The 21,665-nt window shown below is 43.8% G+C and overlaps 1 protein-coding gene across 4 annotated transcripts in view; it reads right to left on the bottom strand.

Annotated features, from left to right (window-relative positions):
* Window positions 1–956: 956 nt before the first annotated feature.
* TBC1D30 (TBC1 domain family member 30) overlaps window positions 957–21,665 on the bottom strand; it is an 84,912-nt gene continuing 64,203 nt past the window's right edge. For 2 of the 4 annotated variants that reach the window (XM_058557710.1, XM_058557713.1), the window contains 5 exons: window positions 19,834–19,939; window positions 12,033–12,145; window positions 10,376–10,515; window positions 7,837–8,043; window positions 957–4,588 (listed from right to left, as the gene is read on the bottom strand). In XM_058557710.1, the coding sequence (XP_058413693.1) occupies window positions 3,801–4,588; window positions 7,837–8,043; window positions 10,376–10,515; window positions 12,033–12,145; window positions 19,834–19,939 (1,354 nt within the window). In that variant the 3' untranslated portion in view covers window positions 957–3,800. The remainder of the gene's footprint in view (window positions 4,589–7,836; window positions 8,044–10,375; window positions 10,516–12,032; window positions 12,146–19,833; window positions 19,940–21,665) is intronic. The other 2 variants (XM_058557712.1, XM_058557714.1) reach the window with 1 other exon arrangement.

Here is a 21,665-nt window from a genome sequence, read left to right on the forward strand (position 1 = left end):
AGAAACTGGCGTTCTTGTGCACTGTCGTCTGATAAGTTCAACCTTTAAGGATGGCGATGTGGCAAAAGATATAAGACTTAAAAATATACATACTTTCTGACCCAGCAACTTCACCTCGATGAACATACACTGAGGAAATACTTAGGGCTGTGCACAAAGACGTGACTGTGAGGATGCTCTCTCCAGCACTATCTACAGTCGGAAACCACCTTTGACACGGTCCTGGTTATGTGAATTCTGGCATAAACACATGATGGAATACCAGTCACTGAGAGTGCTGCTGTATAAGCGCATTCACTGGAAAGACAGCTGAAACTAGTTTGCTCAATTACCTTTTTATAGATAACAATGTGTATATACACACATGCACACACACCAGATCATTCTGGAAAATCCATACCGGAATATCGATGATTCCTTGTGCTGTTTTCCAAATTTTCTTAAAACATGTGTTACTTTCCTAATCAGGAAAAATAATATATCTTAAATGCTGCCTCAAATGACTGCTGTAGGCAGCAGAGAAAGTGGCTCCGAAAGAGTAAAGGGAGACCCTCTGAGGGGAGACGGCAGCAGCGGCATACTCGATCACAGCTCTCCATTCATCCAGAACCCATGAGACCAGGAAGCTAAACTGCACTCTTATTGTTACTGCTTTATTAAAACAAAGGAAAATGACAGATCTGAAGGTTAATTCTATACACATACATACATTCACACACACATTTTGTAAGTCAACTCTCTACTTACTCATATTCAGGATCCCACCATTCTGCCAAGATCTTGGCAGGTCACAGGCCACCCTGCAACCCAGGGATCAGACTGGGGGAGACAGAGCTTACTGGGCTGTTTCCCTGGTGCACATGACCAAGGTGGGGGGAAAGTTGAAAAGAGAAGGGGAAGAGGAAGGTCCCAACAGCATCGTGTGCGTGCGCTCAGACAGAAAACATCACAACAGCTACGACAACAAGAATCTTTATGCATCTTTGCGATCAGTACAGTTCTTCAGAATAACAGGAGAGACAAAAAAAGGAATATAGTGTTCCAAACAGTTAGAGCCCATAGGTCGACATTACAAACTAGGTTTAGATCATCTGGAGACTTTTGGAAGAGGACTGAGGTGCAGAGGCATCCAAAGGAGTTGACTCCCAGCTGAAGAGCTAACAGGGTACAGACATATCTAGAAATAAAGAACCTGCTACTTGGTGAGAACTTCTGGTGCTTGCATACGGGGTCCAATATGCAGGGACGATCACAAGTCCATACTGGTCTTTGCACATGCTGCGTGGTAGAGGGTACTGTAGGTTTCTCTATTTTCTAACGTAGGCAAGGCTCATAAATTGACCCACGCACACTGTGATTACAGGGTACTACACAAGCACGTTATTGGTACAGAGAGTGCTTTAACAGGAATCTGTTGGTTTTTAACATCCTGACAAGGTCTTTTTACCTCAAAGGACTATTATCCTTTGAGTTATTCATTCATTCAACAGATACTTATCCCAGACCGTGCGCCATATCATCCATCCCTTTCTCAGGAGGACCGACACCGGAAACGGAGGCGGCATGTGCTGCTAACACTAAGACAGCTGGTAGACAACAGTGACGCCATCCTAAGGACTGTAGTAAGTGTCCTCCCCCACCCCCACCCCCGTTACCCACCTCCCTGAACCCTGACCCTCCGGGAGCTGGGAGCTGACTCAAGAGAGGAAAAAACAATTCTCTATTCAAGTCAGACATCCTTCAAGGGGAATGTGACTATTCTGACTCATTTGGGACGGGGGAGGAGAAAAGAATATAAAGTAGAATCATTCTTATCCATAAAGTTTAGCAGATGGAAGAAAATCATGTCATTTGCTCAACTTTGGAAAATGCAGTGGGTCTCGACCCGGCGTGGTATGCAAAGTAACCCCCACTCTCCACCTACACCCTTCCCAAGACGCAGGCTGTGGGCACGGCTGCTTTGTGAGAGGCTGTATGCTAACTTCAGATGGCACAGAATTCAAGACCAAAACTGCGATAACTGATTAGTCATATTTCCCATCTTTAGTTCCTTTGGGGGTAAAAATACCATGAAAGGGATAAAATGGCTTTTCTGACTGTATATGTCCTTCTGGTGTTTTCTGTTCAAAAAAGCCCAGACAACCACATTCTCTATTTTATTATAAAAATTAGTACCTCTCATAGTAAAAGCCCTCTCTAAAACTATAGCTTTGGTTTCAAAATTAGCGATCCAATTAGCTCAGATTAATATTGACTGCATCAACAACAGGCCGGCAAGCACGGCCTAGGTCTTCCAGAGATGAGGATGAAGATGCTGAGTCTATTCTTCTAACGATGGTGGGAGAAGGGGATTGAGCCTTTTGTTCAGCCAAGTGACAGCTGCATGAAGCATTTAAAAATGAACCACCTTTTCAGGCAAGAAAGTCAGAGCTGGTTTTGTGAAACGCCATCGCAGGACTCTGTGCCATCCGGAGAAGGGTCCTCTGAGTCAGGAGGGAGTGTAGCGAATGGCTTCCCAGTCTCGGTTTCTAGAAACTATGTAGCCAATGCATCTGTGTACAAAGAGCATTAGACCTGCCTATTGTCCTGGAGGAAATGCGGCTAGACACATGGAATCCTGGGAGATTTCCCCTTGAGCATCTGAAGTGCTACTTCACCTGGTGTGGCTCAGAGTTCCCATCTGCATAGTGGAGATAAAGGGTGCTGTCTCTGACCTGCTGGGACCAGGGAGGAGTGGGTGAGAGAGCTAGAAAGCACTAACGCCTTCTCCAGAGAAGGGCAGTGTTCAAGTAACAAAGTACTCAACAAAGTACTCCAATCAAAAAAGCACAAATTCAAGTAACAGAGCTGCAGGTGCCATGTTCTGGCTTTGAGCAGAGGCCTCACCGCATCTGCGGTGGGAGCTGGTAGGTAAATGAGCTGCGTGGCGGAGGACACGGGACAAACTCCACGGAGAGCTCGTCACGTCATCCCACCACTGAGGACCAAACTCTCCTTATGAGGAGAGAATGAACCGTGGGGAGAGCTCAGTGGAATCAGCAGACTGCTCAGAGCAATCGCTTAATGCACTTCCCATCTGTGTTCTCTGCGTGAGGTCTTCAGGTCCGCGATCAACCTCAATTTCAACAGATGAAAGGTCTTCTTCATTTCACAGGTAGAAACAGAAAGGGAAAGAAAGGCTATCTAGATTTTTCTTCTGCACTTTATCATAAGAATAAAAAACAATTTTGAGATTGGCTAAAAGAAACTACTGCAGGAAAATTTACACACACAAACATTCCCCCCAACAGGGCATCAAGAGGAAAGTTGGGAAGTTTTTTGCAACTAAGAAACTTACTTTCTTTTTACACTTTCTGTTCTAGCAAGCTAGTGTGTGCATGCTTGAGTATTAACAACACCCAGAGAACTGGAAGGTTTGGGGGTGTTGTCACAGGGACCCTGAAGGCGCCCCAAATAGGAGGCAGGAAGAGCGGTTAACAGTCTAGACACATCGTCGTCTCTAAACAGCTCACAATGAACACTTGGAAAAACTTCACACTTTAAAACCACAATATTTATTTTGCCACAAGAATCCACTGTATCGGTTATCAGCTGACGCGGAAACATCCCTATTCTTGCTCTCGTTATAAAACTTCCAGTTCCCCTGTTTATACACTGCTGCTCATCTCGGAACCTGACTATTTGTTTTCACTGGACAAGGGAAACACTTTAGGAGCCATTCAGCTGGAACCCTCACACTACCACGAAAAAGCGAATCTAGATACCAAGTTTCTGAGAGACGTCACAGTTTCTGGGCCACATCACCGCTTCTTGGTGCCACTGTTCCCACTGCTGGGCTTGCTGAAGCTCCTGCTCATGTGCGGGAAGTGCACAGTTGGGGTTCTTTCTGTAGGTCCATACAATCCCAAATTCCTGGCGGCGGCTGACTTCCGCAGGGGCTTTACACTGGGAAAGGGGCTAAAGATGGCAGTTTTCGGGTGGCTGCCTTGGGGAGGTTTGCTGGTGGCTTTGTTTTCTGCGGGTGCCTCCGGGGGCTCCAGGAAGGGCCGCGGGCGGGGAGGGTGCACCCCGGGCTCCGTTTCAGCAGCAGCAGCCCCTTGGTTCAGTTCCAAGGCTTCCAACTTCACCTGAACCGCAGACACATCGGCATCGGCGTCCCCAAACTCTGGCTCTGGAGACTGGCCCTCGATTGTCCTCCCTGCGCTGCCCTGGGAGCCACCACCTTCTCTTCGGGCTGTGGCTGCACAGCCGGAGGGAAACACCTCTGCCGCCCCCCGGGGCCTGGCCTTGCAGGCCTCCTTCTGCTCCTCTATCAGCCCCACGGTGTCCCCGCAGCCCAGCTGACTCTTGGTCCTCGTCATGTTCTTTTTGTGGACTCGGATGTGAGTTCGCCACGGAGAGTTGAGCTTCGTCTTGAGGTCCTCATAGGGGATAGGAGATATTTTGCCTCCTGTGTGACCAGGGATGTGGATGACAGCATTCTTGGCAGCCCTGTTTGACATTTTCATCTTCTTTCCTAAAAGAAGGTGGTTTATAACCGGAGAGCTGTTTACCTGAGACGGGAGAATGCTGGTCACTGGCCCTTTGTCTGAAAGAAATGTTGAAAGGTCATGTGAAACGTACCACAGAGAAACACACCCATCACAGAGCAGGAACCATGCGGAGGTTGTCCTCATAGCCCTGCCCCCGTACTTCCCAGGTACTGGCAGAGTCATGTGACTGAAGGCAGCAGAAACTGAATTCAACTAGAGCCTGGGGCACCTATTCCCTCCTCTTCAAAGAGGAGGAGACAAGGGGCCATGGATGCAGAAAGGAACAAAAACTCTGACCCCTCGTTACTAATTAGAGCCCGGACTCCCTAATGTTTTTTATGGAGAGCTTTTGTCTCTGAGAAGCAACCTTGGAGGTCTTGCATCTAGAAAATCTTTGAAGATTTTTTAAAATAATAAGTTAAACACTATGACCATCTGGATTATCAGCTCAGCTTCTGAGAGGTAGGAAAAGAACACACTGCATCTTATGACATGAGAGACAGCAGAAGGAGAGAAGTGCAAGAAGGTGGTTAAAATGCAGAGAAATCAGAGCTGTCCAAGGCCTGGTCCTAGCTATGCAAAACCACTCCTGTGTCCTCAACTGGACCTTGAAAGCAAATTGAAAACTGGAAAGCACCAAAAGCTTTATTCTTCTAGAGGGCACTGTTGACAGTGTTATTGTCCTCCTCCTGTGGCTCTGACCAGCCTCTATTTCTGATGAGGCTTAAACACACATGGCTCCAGGGGTGACGGCAGACGGCAGAAGTCATAGGGAGAAGGTCCCGCCATCTTTGTTGAACACCCTTCCTCCTTGACGTCCATGTCATCTGGCTGAATGAACTTCCACACTTCTCCCCTGCTGTCATCTACCTCTGGTCATGCCCTAATCTTTATTGAAAATTTTGACAACTATCCCCTCTTCACCCCACGTCCTACCACCTCCCTCGGTTACTTTACTGTCTCTGTGACTGGCCCACCCTCAGAGTTCCTCAACCTCCCCAGTTCCCTCCTAAACCTTATCACCCAGATCTACCTTACATGAAAATATTAACTCTCATATTCTTCTCTTTGACTCTTCTAGCTCTCGGCTCTCGATCTAACTATACCTGGTGCTGAACCACAGAGGAATCCTTGATCCCTCAATCTTCTCATAACCACTCATCTCACTTTGGCTCCCTTACATCCCTACTCTGCTAGATGCATGGCTGATCACTTGGACCGCTGCCTCACCAACAACCACACATTCCAGGCATCCCTATCCCTTTATCGCACATGCCTGGCAAAACCCCAACCCTGGATCCACAATCCACATTCTCCCTCCCAAAATAGGAGCTGCTAATGGCTGCTAGGGAAAAAAAATCACACAGCCATGTGGATTGATAGCCCTTCAAATTCATAACTTCCTGTTTTGTTGGGTCCTCAATGCCGCTGAATAATCTTTTTCTTTCCCTCTCCCATTCCTTTCAATGACCTATCCAAATTGTCATTACTTCCTTTAAGCTCCCACCCAACCACCAACTTAGGCCCATGCAAACAACTCTTCCTCCAATTTCTCCATGAAGCTATCAGGTCTGAAAGGCCTCAACTTCCTGCCCTCCCTAACCTAGGAAGCTGGTACCTCAACCACCATCCTTACCACCTTCCTTTACGTCTCAGAAGCTGAGGTCTTTTGCCTCAAGCTCAAATTCAATCTCTCCACCTGTGCTCTAATCCTGTCCTATACCATCTCCTCAAAAACCTTGCTACTCAAAGTGTGATCCCCACCCAGCAGCACTGGCATTGCTTAGGAGCTTGTTGGAAATGCATAATCTCGGCCCCACCCCAAACCTACTGAAACAGATACTTCATTTGAACAGATCCCCAAGTGATACATAGGTACACTCAAGTTTCAGAAGCAATGCTCTAGAACTTTGCCTTGAGCAACAATCTCTCCCTAAAAAGAACCACATAAACCATGATCTATAGGAAGCGGCAGCAAACTTCCTGTAAAGGAACAGATTGTAACTATTTTCGCCATTGTAGTGTGAAAGCAGTCATAGACAATATATAAATAAATGGTCATGCCTGTGTTCCAATAAGACTTTATTTACAAAAACAGGAAGTGAGCAGGATTTGGCCTGCAGACCATAGTTTGCTGACCCCTGACTCGAGTACAAGGCACTGGGCTAATTTAGTACCCAAAGGCAATTGTTCACCATTCCGCCCCAAGGTGTGCACCATGCAGTTGAAAAAGGGCTACACAAAGAATGAGAACACACGGGTTCTTGCCCTGGCCTGACCACTCACTATAGCTACATAACCCCTGGACGAGTGCTAAGCCTTCCTGAACCACCATTTCCTCATCTTTTAAAAGGATATAAGGATAGCTGTCCTTGCCTTCCTCAGAGATTTGTTTTAAGGACAAAATGAGGGCACGTAAGTGCCAAGGTTTTGAAAATTAAAATGCTGTTGTTAGTTACTTTTGTGATTGCTTTCTTAATGATTCAGGATACAGTAAGAATCTTCAGAAGTTGCCTACTCCTCCCCAATACGTGAAAGGTAAATTCAGTTTTTGTGTGAGATCAGTCACATGCTCACAAGCCTCTTAAAAACATGTGAAATTTATACTTTGCTTAATTCTGAACAGGCATCATTTTCATTAGGATTTCATTTAGAACAAGACAAACCAATTCCCAAATCAGCACATGTTAAACAATAAAGCAGATCACTCACTGGGATTTTGGAAATTAAAAAAAAGAAAGAAAAAAGGAGCTTGACAATCCTTGGAAAAGAGCATTTCCAATTGCTTTACAATTGTGTTCTCAGCAGATGCCAAGACACTGCCAACCCATCAGCGAGGCAGGAGAATGGCTTTTTCCTCTTTCTTGGATCACAACATCTGTCATGTTACTACTAAAGGACTAGTGGATAGCTTAATTCACCAGTGTACAGATGACTGAAGTCTATTTTCCAGTGCCTGAAATTGAGGAGGCAACAGCTCCAAGATGCCTCAAATCCAAGGACTGCACGGCTTTGCAACATTCTCATCATCCGTAAACCCCTCTCCACAAGCACACACAGTAGAGATGTGTTATACCATCAGCTGCCTGGTCGTTGGGACCTAAAAGGAACCCACGGTCTTTTTCTTCTTTAGGGCCTGATAAGATAAAATAAAAGATTAGCATCTCAACTATGACCTCAGGCCAGCTGTGTGTGGGAATGCCGAGCTACGGGAGTAGAATTCTGAGGCCATCCTAGGAACACCTGTGCTCCCTTCACAAGTTGACATAGAGTCAAAATCGATTCAAACCAAGAATCACATCACCTGCTCTGATGTACACCTGATGGACCTGCTGCTGCTGCTTCTTCTTAATGCGAGAATACTGCCGCTTCAGCGCGTTGATGTCTGTGGTCATGCGCTCCATCATCATACTGTTAAAAGCGGCGTGGTATTCACCTCGACAGGAATTGATGGCTCCTGGACTCAGCTCCGCGATGTTATTAGATCTCAGGCTCTGCTCTTCGTTTGGGTCTGTAGTCCAGGGAAGGGAGACAAGGAGATCGTGTCCGTGAAGGAGAACGGGACCAAATGGGGATTGATTACACTCTAACCCAGTGTAGTATCTTAACCTCTAGAAAATTCTAAACCACAAAAAAATATATGCTAGAATTTGTCTAGTGATTGTTTTTACTTGGTCCTGAAAATATTTCTGCATTTTCTTATTAGCCTAACTGTGGGTCTGAAATGAGCTGCGTGGGTTCATTGCTTGATTTTATTACCACTTTGTTCATTAAATAGACACAAGATCAACTGTTTGCAGATAAAAATCACTGCCGTTTTCTAAAATTCCCTTAGAAGAGCGTAACTCCAGATGTCTAAAGTCAGTGTACAGATTTCCATATAACTGCATGAGGATGTATAAGGGACTGACAGTCTGTGGAGTTTAGTCAGCATTAAAAGTGAGTTTTTCTTAAGTTAAAAATAGCAACACATTCTATAAAATTATCAAGACTTTGGATCACTGTATCACTAGAAATGAATGTTTTTATTCATTTAACAAATATTTCCTGACTATCTACTATGTGTGCTATGTCTGATGTGGTTTCTGCTCCTGTGTCACCTGATTTGTGCCTTAAATAAAATTGAGGTGACATCTAAGAAAGAGGAACGAGTATTGTGTGTGAGTATATGCACAGGCCAAAGCAGGATAAGATGCAACTTCTTTAGCACAATATGTAAAACTGGCCTAGGGACTAGCTGAAAAAACATTAACCGGGGATTTCAACTATCCCAACATCTGCTGAAAGTGTTATTCAGATAAAAGCTAAACATCTGATAAATTTACATTTTTACTGAAAACACTTCTCTAAGGAGAAGAAAATTAAAATTAAAAATTAATCTGAACTTCACTAAACCAAAAAGAAAGACTAATGATGAATCTTCAGAGAAAGTGGTCATGTCATCCTGGAACACATTAATTGCACAGAAAGAAAAACAGAAAAAAATAAATGGAACACAGACCCAGACTACAGAAATGCAGATTCAAAAATTTTAGAGTTAAAATATCTATTGATTCCACAGCTAGAAACCAAAAGCTGAAATTCAGGCAACAAGAGAGGGGGTAGAGGGCATTATGAGATCAATGGGACTCTTGTTGGGTTCAGATGTTTAAAAGTCATTGAAAAAGATGAAAAGAGAGTACAAACCAAGGACATACACACAAACCATTAAGCAGGTTAAAACTCAAAACCAGCTCAGGCTTGGGGAACATACTCAAAACCACCACTACCAACAAAGGGGAAAAAAAAAAAAGAAGACTTCTAAGCAAGAAAAATGAAAATGAGAAGGCAGCCCCATGACTTTGAGAAGGTAGTATAAACTTAGCAGATGGTAAAGAGAATGCAGAGGTGCCTGACATTTATTTTGTTTCTGTCCTTTTAGCAAGGAGAATGGTCTTCAACTAGAAGAAGTAGAATAATACCCTAAAGGAAGACCTGTCACTCAAGATGGGAAAGAACATAGTGGGAGAACCACGAACTGCTTCAAAAGAGTTCATTATCAATAATGTCTAGACCACAGGAAGTCTGTTCTGCACAAGAAAAAAACAAATACAGCATGGCATTCAATTCAGAGCACCACACCCTAAGAGGGACACTACTAAACTGTAGGACATTTAGAGGTGAATTTATAGAATACTAAAAGTTCTGAAAGTCATATCTTATGAGAAATACTTAAAGAAATTCTGAACTTGGACCATGGAGAAAGCTTTGGGGGACATGATGGCTGTTCCGAAAGATTTGAAGAGACAGCTGGGGGAAGAGGAATAGACTTGTTATGTTTTGTTCCAAAGAGAAGAACTATTAATACAACTGGTCAGTGGAAGCTATCTCTTTGCAACTAGAAACCATGGGCTAAGCAGAGGAATCTAACAGAATGTCTTGTGAGCTAATGAGTTTCTTGTCACTCAAATTCAAGTAGAGGCTACCACGTTTTAGATTTAGAGAGTATTTCTGTAGTGGAGGAGAAGCCAGTCTAGAAGGAATTCAATTAAACTCAAATAGAATGTAGTAAGCATATTATATTCCAGGCTCTGCACTAAGGAACTGAGCATACAAAGTTGGATCAGACGAGTGGGGGTGCAAAAGTCACCCTAAAGAAAAAGAAATGTGCATTATGCATGCAACATGTAATGCAGAGAGACCCTAGTAAATGAAAAAGTAACAGAGAAGATGCTTTCAATAAAGACCTTTAACAGTGGGAACCAGTTCAGGAAACAAAAGGCATATATAGGACACAGTAATAATACGCTTGCTATAGGGGACCAGCACATTGTGATCATCTCAACAGAGAGCCACCTCTTTACCTTTCATTTGCTTTTGGAACTTCTGCAGTTCAGGCGCCAGGAGCCCACTGAAAGGTCCAAGACATCCCACGGCATTAGCAATAGCATCTTCATCATCTGGGTCATTCTCTTCATCACTGTCTCTGACCTTACCATGTCGTCTTGGAAAACATAAGAGAAGAAAAAGAAATAGTCAAAGAAAATAGTGAATATTCAATAGAAAATAATTCATACGTATAGAAAGTCCCCCTCCCATCCCTGTCCAACTTCGGCCCAGTTCTCGTCCCACCTAATTCCCACAGGTGACATTTATTACTAGCTTCTTATATATTCAGTTTCTTTATGTGTGGATCAGCAAATACAACTATGTAGTCTTATTCTTCTCTTCTTTTTGCATAAATGTTAGTATACTGTATACGCTCTTCTGCACCTCGCTTTTATTCATCTAGAAATCTCTCCATATTCATACACAGAGCTTCCCCATCCTTTTTTATGGCTGCACTGTGTTGTATGTACAGAGCCCACATACGTGTACAAATATATTTTTGGGATAATTCATAAAGGTAGAATTGCTGGGTCAAAAGATATATGCATTAGTAATTCCGGCAAATTCTGCCAAGTTGCTCGCCACAAATCCTGTGGTAATTAACCTCTCATCAGCAATGGATAAGAGCATCTGTTTCCCCATAGTCTTATCAACAGAGTGCACATCAACCTTTTGAATTTTTGTCAATGTGACAGGTAAAGAAACAGAATCTCAATCTAGTTTTAAGTATTTCTCTTAGTACAAGTGATGTTGCCTTTTATATAAACTGCCTATTCCCATCTTTCCAACATTTTTCAATTGGGTGGTCATTTCTTATTAACTTCTAGGAACTTGACATATGAGTGATCTCAGTTACAAATATTTTTCCACATATATTCTTGCATCTGCTTGTGAAGATTTTGTTTTGCTCTGTTTTATTTTCAGTCATGCAGAAAATTGTTTTTAAAGTAATTTAATTTTTTCCTGTATGGTTTTCTTTGAGTCAGTTATTAAGGTCTTTCCAGTTCCACAGGACTAAAGGCATTCTTCTACATTTTCTTCTGCTAATTTTATTATTTCATTTATTCCTTCTAACTCTTTCATCCACATGAAATTTATCCTAATTTTTAGTGTGAGGTATGATTTATTTAAAAATAAGTGGTGGAGTTGCTAAATATGCCTTTGGTTTGTGTTCCAATCTTCTTTGGAAAGCACACCTTTTTTTTTTTTTTTTTTTGAGGAAGATTAGCCCTGAGCTAACTTCTGTTGCCAATCCTCTTGTTTTTTGCTGAGGAAGATTGGCCCTGGGCTAACATCCATGCCCATCTTCCTCTACTTTATATGGGACGCCGCAACAGTGTGGCTTGATAAGAGGTGCATAGGTCCGCACCCGGGATCCGAACCTGCGAACCCTGGGCCGCTGAAGCAGAGTGCGCAAACTTAACCACTATGCCACAGGGCTGGCCCTAGAAAGTGCACTTTTAAAAATCTGTCTTGAATTGAAATCAAAACCTTTTGGAAAGAGACATCCAGATTTTAGTACCAAACTACTCTGAATATATTTCTAGGGCTTAAAAATATTATGTTACAATAACAAATTAAGGTATTAAGTCTTCTATCATGAAAACAACAAGGAAAAAAACAAGATCTTACCCAGAAACTGAGGTGGGTTTAACAGTGGCTGGGAAGGGAGTAATGTTGTAGGTGTATTTTTCCCTCAGTTCTGCCAGCTGGGGGAAAGGGAACGGAGCCATAGAATAAACAGTCTGAAAAACAAAAGCAAAAACGCCAAGTCTGAAATGGTGGCCTGAAACAACTCTTATCAATCCTGGAAAGACAGTGCAGTTATGATTTGAGTGTGAAGAGGCAAATACTGTTCCTTCCACAGCGGGTGGAAAGATTCCACTTCAACATTCCCTCTGCAGAAAGACAAAGGATACTGATCAACACAGTGGGAGTTCTCCAGTCAACCAGCTGCAACTGGGCATCCCGACTGGTGAACACGGGTGGGCAAATGGGGCAGTCTGACTCCCTCCTGCTCGTCCGAGGGACGGGTTAATGCAGAAACTCGCAGCTCCCCAGTACTTCTTTAATAAAGAACCCATCACTGCTCTTCACATGGAGTGCTTGTTTTTCAAAGTGCTTGTTTGATGATTTTTATAGACATTTAATGTCAGCCTTCTGGATAAAATTAAGTCTAGAATGATCTTGTTATCGACTGCAAGCTTTCTGCAAAGATACCACCTTTTCAAATGTCTGTGAATGAGTTCCTGGTGAAAATTGTTAGCTGTTATTTTTAAAGAAAAAATAAATAAATAAGAAAAAAGTGACAGGGTGTAAAGCATAGACTGCTAAAAATCTATAAATAAAAATGGGAAAAGCACCTCTGCCTCCTTGAGAATTTCAAAATTATACATCATTCTATCAGGAGGAGAAAACTAATCTTGTTTGCTCTTAATTTTATTAAAATTGAATTGCTCCAAACATATTTCTTCAATTCTACAGATTCTTATTCACCAGAAAAAGTATATTAATCATACTAACTTTCATCTCTCCCAGGAAGCTGTTCAAATCTCCTGATGACTCTTTTCTAGGAAAATATTTTAAAGTGGTATTTTTCATTTCAGCAGGACTGTTTTTCTGAAGGCTTAGGAGATAGCTAATATCTGCATGGGGAGGAAAAGGAGGGCTCAGAAGAGGGCTTAATGGTGTTGCTATCTCACTTTATAGCTCTGAGCCACCCCTGTGACAGTCCCCTGCAACTGTGATGCTCAACAGCCTGTATATCTGACTGTCCCCAACTTCACGGTATCCACTTACATCTTATTGCACAATCCCAAGATTCCAAACAAGTGAGTGTTGGCTAAAATTCCTTCCCTTTGACTCTCCATCACTTATTATGCAAAGTATACAGTTTATGGGGACCACAAAAGTCATCTCCAAGCTGTCTTATCTTATACAAACTTGACTATAGCCCAAGGGCTGAGAAGCAGGACAGATTTACTAACAGTGAACTGTCTCCCCCTGGAAAGAAGCAGAAGTCGTCTCGTGGTTCCCACTAGTCTGGAGTGTGAGATTAGGCCGGTTCCCAACCTCTCTGGGCCTCCTTTCTCTCATCTGAAAAATGAAGGACGTGAAACTCCGGAACATGATTACCTCTGAGAGGAGCAGGGTGGTAAGATCAGAGAGAAGCGGATGAGGGTATTCACCTGTGTGGTTAATGCTCTAGTTCTTAAGTCGGATGGTGGGTATGTAAATTTTCTTACATTATTTTTAATATTCTGTCTGCCTGAAATACTTCCTATAATTTCATTAATAACATCGCCAGAGTGAACTCTCACATTCTTTGATCCCACAAAGGTTGCCAGCAGCTCACCACCCAAGGAGCTGCCGTACTGGCAGGACAGAAGTCTTCCCTGCTTGCTCTTAGGGTCTGTCTGAGCTCCACACACCCTTTGAGGGAAATGGAGAGATGTGAAATCCTCTCTCAGCACCCAAACTTTAGGTGCAGAGCACGGCACCTCCACTTGGGCCGTAGCAGAGCGGCACTGGCCTCCAACCACCACACACGAACACCCCCACTGCTGGACCAAGTCAGCCCGCCCCTCACTCACAGGCCCTTTTTCCCTTAACAATTTAGAAACTTGGTTCAGACATTTAAGAAACCCATAGCATTTGGATTCACGTTTAAAAGATGAAATTATCAATGCTGGAAATTTCAAAATTCCTTACAAATGAAGCGGTCTCGTTGAAGACAATTAGTGAGGTGACTAGCTGAAGATTCACTTTGTTTTATTTTTGCCAGTTTTATAAAATGTTATCAGAAAATTCCCTTGTCCAGCCTCGTGCAGGAAGTTTATAAGAAAGGAACGGGAAGTACATCCTGCCCCTACTTCGTCCCATCCTGCCCCAGAGCGGACAGCCCGGGCTCTTAGCAAGCTCCTTCAACGGTCACTCAGCTAAAGACATTGGCCCAAAAAGAAAACTGGCTCCACCAAGCTTCCATTCTCTATTTCTGGTCTTCCTTTCCCTATCATTTACTTCTAGCTACTCCTGCGAGGAAGAAATCAGTGTTCCTGAAACAAATGTGTTTATAGAACCTCTGCACATATATTCACTCACTTACCTGAAGGTCTCACTTGTCTGAAGGCATGTTTTCCCATGAACTTAAGTAACCCTGGCACAGCCCCACAGTCCTCGGGGTGCCTGAGAAGCTCTAGGTTTCCAACTTTGTAAGTCAGAGATTTACAACAAATTCCAAGAAAGAAATTTCACTAATCATCTTAGAGCCAAAATACGGTACACTAATCAAATTTTAGGGTTAGAAAGGAATTTAAACATAATTTAGTTCAACCTCCCTCCCAAGCAGGAGTTCCCTCTGGCGCATCTCAGACAGATGGTCACAGAGGTGCTGCTTAAACTCCTCCAGTTACAGGCACACGCCATTTTGCAGGGCAGACGGTTTCAATTTGTTGCACTAATTAATCAAACATTATCCATCTATAGGACAAGCATTCACATCCTTGTAATTTCCACCCATCACTAATGGAAAAAAATGAACAGTCAAGGGCAGATCCTGCCTCATGGCACATAAGAGCCCCCCAAGTAACAGTAAATTATCGACAAGTACTTTGGTTAGGTTTTTCCAAGCACCTACAGACCCTTCTAATAATCACATCTAATAGCTTTTCTCTCTTTCGCCCTCAAGGAATTCGTGAGATACTTTGTCAAAAGTCTTACTGAAATCCATATACACTAATTCAATGTCTTTCTCCCAATCTCCTTTTCAAACACAATTTTTTATAAACAGCCATTGCTAATTAAAAAAAAAAATAGTGATGTGATTTACAGGGGGAAAAAACAGTAGATTATTTTGTGTATCACACTTAGAACGGAAACAAATGGGAAAGACCAAAAAGGGAGAATCCTTGCATCTCTTCAGCTCAAAAATAAAGACCTTACATGCACTCCACATTTTTCATCTGGAGCCATTTCAAGTTTGCTGAGAGATTTATGGTCCACCGTAATTGGATCACAGCCATTGAATTAATTTTTTAAAAAAGACTGAATACAGAAAAGAGAGTGGCTTGAAATGACATTCACCATTTCTCTCCTTAGTACTCTATGATGCCAAGGAAAACTGTTAAGTCTATTCACTATCCAAACTACCAACACACACTTACATAGACATTTATATTTAGGCAATGTAGAAAAGGAATTATATTTCTTTTTTCACTATTGACATGCTTGACAAGAAACAAAATTAGGCGCAGTTCATCTTCACCCAGATGTTTTCCTTGGCAGGAGAAATGCTACTAAAATGGAATCTAATCAATCAAGCCACAGCCTACATCGCCCCTCTAGGATCCTCTTACCGCAGGGGAAAGAGGTGGTTCTCTTTTCTCCTATTACCTAAGATGAGAAATTCCTAGAGGACAAAGATGGCAAATCTCAACATAGCTCTCATTCCTTCCGGCAATTTTTAAACGAAGTGAGATAAAATGTTCCTTATTCTTCTAGAGAGGATTTCAGCTTTTAGAAAGACATGTTTTGACCATCACACATTAACCATTGTCCCACTGAATAAGGTGGAAGCAGTGTGTTGGGTGGTGGGGGAAAAGCACTGGGCCAGGAGAGGGGATTGGGTCCCAGTCCTGGGTCTGCCTCCAGACAACCTAAGAAACTGGCAAGATGCTCGTTCTCCATGTCTTTGTTTCCTCTCTGTGAAGTGACAGAATTAGGTGAGTTGGTCTTTAAGCTTCTTTTCAGCCAGTGTTCCTCTAAGTGTTGTTTAAAAGTCACCTGCATCAGAACCACCCATAGCCTAACAGCTGCATCTTCATACACTCCTGAGATGCTTCTTAGACACAGTCAAGTTTGGAAACCACTGCTCAAGTTCTAATGTCCTATGATTCTGTGTATTCATTGAGCAACCATGTGCATCCTTAGCACTACTCTAGGTGTTAGGGGGATACAGAGTAAGACGAGGCTCCTATCATTAAGGAACTTGCTACTTCATTAGAAAAATAAGATGAACATACTTGAAAAAATACCACACAACATAAAATCATCTGTAATTAGCATTAAATCAATTATTTAAAATCTTAAGTACTGAAAGAGCACAGAGGAGGCATCATCCATGCGGGCTGAGATAACAGGCTGTGTGGGGGTAGGGGAGAGAGGAGGATCCAGGTGGGCAGAGAGGATTTTCACAGATAGAGCGTCAGAGGGACCATAAGCCCTGTCACAGGAATGGGCTCGAACCACGAGGGCTGGGTGGGGACAGAGCTGTCACCAGGCACTAGGTCCTGGTTATGAAGTCGTGGGGAACACCTTTGGATAGGTCAGGAATGGGGCAGCCAGAGTGCACCTCCAATGAAACACTCTCCAATCAAACCCATCTTCCTCCCCCATAAACTTACACTCTTCTTCCTGAGCCAGAAACTTGTGGATTGCCCTTGTTTCCCCCATTTCCTTCTCCCTCGCCCCATATCCATCTTTCATGGCCAAGGCCCATCAATTTCACCTTCTAAGTATTGTCTCTGTTCCATTCTTGTTTCTACCCTTCCCTGCCTCCTCCCAGGCCTCCTGTGATCAGACCAGACCCTTCATATCCATCCATCACAGAGCTGCCCATGTGGTTGACATAAGATACAACTCAGCCCATTTCTCTCCTCTCCTCAAAACCTTTAAGGCCACAGTGCTTCTTTTTCCCTTTCCAAGGGCTCTACAGAAGCCCTAGGCCTCCAGCAAGCACCATTTCACAACCACTGACCTGAAAGATCAAGTCCACACTACGACGGTTGTGGTTTTCCATAACCCATCCTGACATCAGACTATTTGTAGTCTCCTTCACACACCACACAGTTTTTCAGTCTCTGCCTTTGCTCATGCTGCCCCCTAACCACGAACTGCCTCTCTGCTCTGCACCACCGCCTCCAACACACACACACACACCCTCACATGTACATGCATCCATGCATACACGTGTGCACATACACGTGTGTGCACACACACACACACACACACAGCCTGAACAACTCCTATTTGTCTTTAAAGGTAAAACCAGACATTAATTCCCTCATGGAAGACTTTTGCCGTATAGAGATGCTCAATAAATATTTGGAGAGGTTAATATAGGGCCTAGGAAACTAGGCTGAAGCATTTTATTTACTGCAATTAATAACAAGGAAGCACTGAAGGTTTTATGAAGAACAATGAAATGACCAAAGCAGTAAGTGTGGACAATTGCTCTGGCAGCAAAATGCTGATTGTATTAGAGCAGAGGCGATCTGGAAAGAGGGCCATCATCTGTGTTGTTTAATTCAGCAAACATTTATTGCAAAAGAGAAGGCAGAAACTAACCACAGACTCTCAATAGATGTTTGCTTAATGAATTAATACATTACCTGACACCTCCAGTAAAAGGCAAAGTGCTGAGTGTTATGAGCAAAGCATAGTTCCCATCCTCAAGGAACTTAGACAATCACTGAGGAAATGAGATAGAGTCTTAACTCAAGGTAGAACGTGATGGGCACTCACAGGAGAGGCACAAAGACAACGCCGTGGTGACTCAAAGAAATGGGAGGTGATTTTAGCTGAGACCATCAGAGAACATCTCACAAAGGAGATGGCATCTGAACTGGAACTTTCACAAAGTGGCAGTTCTTAAACACATGACGGCAGAAGAGAAAGACTGAGCAGGGAAGGCAGAGGCAGAGGAGGCACCACCCCAGGCATGTCTGGAGCACGGAAGGCAGTTTAACTTGACTAGGACCGGTCAAGGGTACAAAAGGGAGGAACAGGAACTATGGCTGAAAAGATAGGTTAATGCCAGAGAGTCAAGAGCACAGGATGATAAGCTGAGAAAGCCATACTTTGTTTTGGAGGCAGTGAGAGCCACTGAGGTTTCATGAGTGAGGAGAAGGGACGCTATCTCCGAGTCCTGCTTTGGGCACATGAATCAGGCAGTTCTGCAGGACATAAAGGACCTCACAGGAGGCAAATGCCAAGCACTGACCTGGCACAGAGTGATGTTCAATGAAAGGCTCTCCCCTTCAGGAGAGACTGAGCGATGAAGTGATGGCCTAGCATGTGTGAGAAGAGCTGGAATCAGAGGGTCAGACAGAACACTTCCTCCTCCACGACAGACAGGAAGGAAGAAAAGATGAGAATGCAAAGAAAAGTTGAAATACAAAGTACGAATATTCAGGGAGGTTATATCAGATGGTCAATATTCTCAATAAATCGGGTAGCTGTCTGCTAATAAAGGAGGGATTCTGAGAAGGAACTGGGGTGCTGGGAAATGAGCAAAGTCATGGAAGCTTCTCCAGTCCTAGATCAGGGGTCTGAGTCTTCATTTTCTAATATGTTGGCTGGGCCCTAGCACCCAAAAATGACCTCAAGCATGGAATCCCACCTGAAGGTAAACGCTGAAATCAAGAAAAAGGAGAGAGAAATCACGGAGAAAGAAGGAACTGAGGCCCAAGCACAAGCTTGGAAAGGCCCACAGTTGGTCCGTGGGCAAGAGGAAGACCCGGGAAGAGAAGAAGTGGTCAGGAGCATCAGAGCAGAAGGAGGACAAAATGAGGTCACAGAACCTAACTGAAGAGCGAGTACAAACAAGTCTGCAATCTTTTCTAGACTCCTGTTGATTTTAATGACTCGGTGAATATGATATTAAGAGAGTAACACGCCAGCAAACAACAAAACCTTTCCAGTCTTTCATATTGAAATTTATGATTAATATATGAGTTGAAAAATGTGAGCAAAACAAATAAACCAAAATGCTGATTAGAATTATCTCCTTTTTATCCTCAATAGTTCCTCCCCCAAAATAATTATTTCACCCCACAAGTCTCCCTTTAAGAAGGCTACGAATCAGATTCAGAATAAGCACCTGGTGATTTGGTGGGAGGGGGTCTGGTTTTTTTTTTTTATTTATTTCTGTATTGTATCTCATATTTTTTTGTGTGTGTGTGAGGAAGATCAGCCCTGAACTAACATCTGCCAATCCTCTTCTTTTTGCTGAGGAAGACTGGCCCTGGGCTAACATCCGTGCCCATCTTCCCCCACTTTATATGGGACGCCGCCACAGCACGGCTTGACAAGCGGTGTGTCGGTGCGCGCCCAGGATCCGAACCGGCGAACCCCAGGCCACCGCAGCTGAGCTCGCGCACTTAACCGCTTGCGCCACCGGGCCTGGCCCCTGTACCTCATGATTTTTAAGCAACACAGTTTGAGTGAAAGCCACAACAAATATTCATTAATCATTTCTTCCTTCCTCTTGTGACATACTTAGATTCTTATCCCATCATACATAGACTCGTGGTCGGGTGATAAACTAAATCTGCGGGCTGGCCAGTACATTTCCCGAGACCCCTGGCCCGGCACTGCCTGTTCCCACGGTACCCGGGGTTCCCCAAGCGAACACAGGGCCATGCTGCCCACTCACTTGCATGAGTTCATGGCTTTCCAGAAGGTCATTCTCCAGCATCTCCTGGGTGAGGCGCCCCATGGTGCCATAGAATTCATCTGCTGTTTCACAACATTCTATCTGCCTAGATAAAGAAAGGACAGAAAAAGGACCTGTTGAGGACATCCATGGTGTCTGTCAGGTGCGTGCTGCAGGTACAACAGGAGGTGTCACCTCTTGCTCAAATCAATAAAGTTAGCAGTCAACAAAAATCTAAATCCTGGGACACACTCACAGCACAGCCTGCTGTATGCAGAGAAAAGATAAAAAACACCAAAGGCAGCTCAGAGGTACTTACAACAGGATGAGTTCCCGTCTTCCCTACCCTGCTCCCCAGCCTCACAGCCTCATGTGTGGCATCGGTATTGCATCCGTGTGACACTTCTGACACATCAGAATACCCACCATTGATCAGAAATCATAACAGGAAATTGGGTACCGAAGACAAGACAATTATCCCCTGTGGGGAATCTGTTGCTCTTAATTTGCAGACTGTGATATCATTGATAGACTAAAACCAAACCACAGTAGAAGTGAACGATGAAAAACACAAGAACTTTATCTTATTTCGTCTTGAGTGTATTTCATCAGTCCACAGGATGTTTGCACAGGCAGGATTTTTTCAGTTCTTCTCAGGGCGCTGCTGCTGGTTGGAGATTACACCCTGCTTCTTGCCTTTGCTTCCATGTGTAAATAAAGACTCTGTCACCTGGCAACCTGTGACAGAGGTCAGACTTTAATCCTTCTTCTAGAGGGGGAAAAAGGAATAGTCTAAAGCAAAGAGCACTGCGTGTTTGTTTTACCTATTATGATGTTGTTTGTATAGAAGGATAACTCTATTTGCCCCCCACCCCCCCCCGACCACAGACATGCGCTCTGACACACGCAATGTTGGGGGATTTCCATAGAGCCATCCAGAAAATATGACGATGGGCAACCTCAGGCTCTGGAGTGCTGTTTCAATCCCACTGCCATAATCGTGTAAATAAATAAATAAATGAAATAAACTGTTGAAGTGTTATTACAAAAATAGAGTAGCGTGTGAGCATAAATGAAAAGGTAGTTAAGTTTACCCTGGGGGTGAGGAAGAGAAATAATGCAAGTTGACAAGAAAGAAAAAGCATTGCAAAGACGTGGATGCAGGAGACAGCAGGCCCTACTTGGGGACTGCAAGTAGCTCCACACGACCAGAGTAGGGGGTGGCTGCCAGCCAGAGGGAGCTGGTGGGAGCGAGGTAGAGAGCTGAGGAGAGCAGATCGCAAAGGCCTCACCTGCCAGCTGGGCCCCTTGAGGGTAGGAGGCACTGAAAGGCTTTTAAGAGGGAGTATGGCAACAGATGCGCCCTTGGCAAGGTCGGCCTGGAGGTGGCATGGCACGTCTGGGGTCTAATGGGCCAGGCAGCAGGTATGAGGGATCCAGGCAAAGCAGTAGGGTCAGAGGAGAAAGGACATGGAAAAGGGATGCCAGTAAGATGAGCTGATGGTCCATAACTTAAATATCCCCAAAGTACCCTTGGGATGAGCAAGAGGAAGACACTCCAAGTTGCAGAAGCAAGGTGAGTGGAGTGGTCCCCTGGACAACCACACTGAAGGCACATAGGTTACCCAGGTGTACAGAAACTGGGGATTACCTACAAGCTGTTTAGGATTTTTCCAATGGGAAGTTTGTACGGAAGTTCACAGGCACTGGAGTCTGAAAGATCCAGGATTAAGTCCCAGCTCTGCTACTCATTAGCTGTGTAACCTTGAACTAGTTAATTAACCTTCCTGGGGTAGTTTTCTCACTTGAAAAGACAGGGAAAATCACCCTAC

The sequence above is a fragment of the Diceros bicornis genome, chromosome 17 (genome assembly GCF_020826845.1).
Source record: "Diceros bicornis minor isolate mBicDic1 chromosome 17, mDicBic1.mat.cur, whole genome shotgun sequence".
Classification (NCBI taxonomy): Eukaryota; Metazoa; Chordata; class Mammalia; order Perissodactyla; family Rhinocerotidae; genus Diceros; species Diceros bicornis.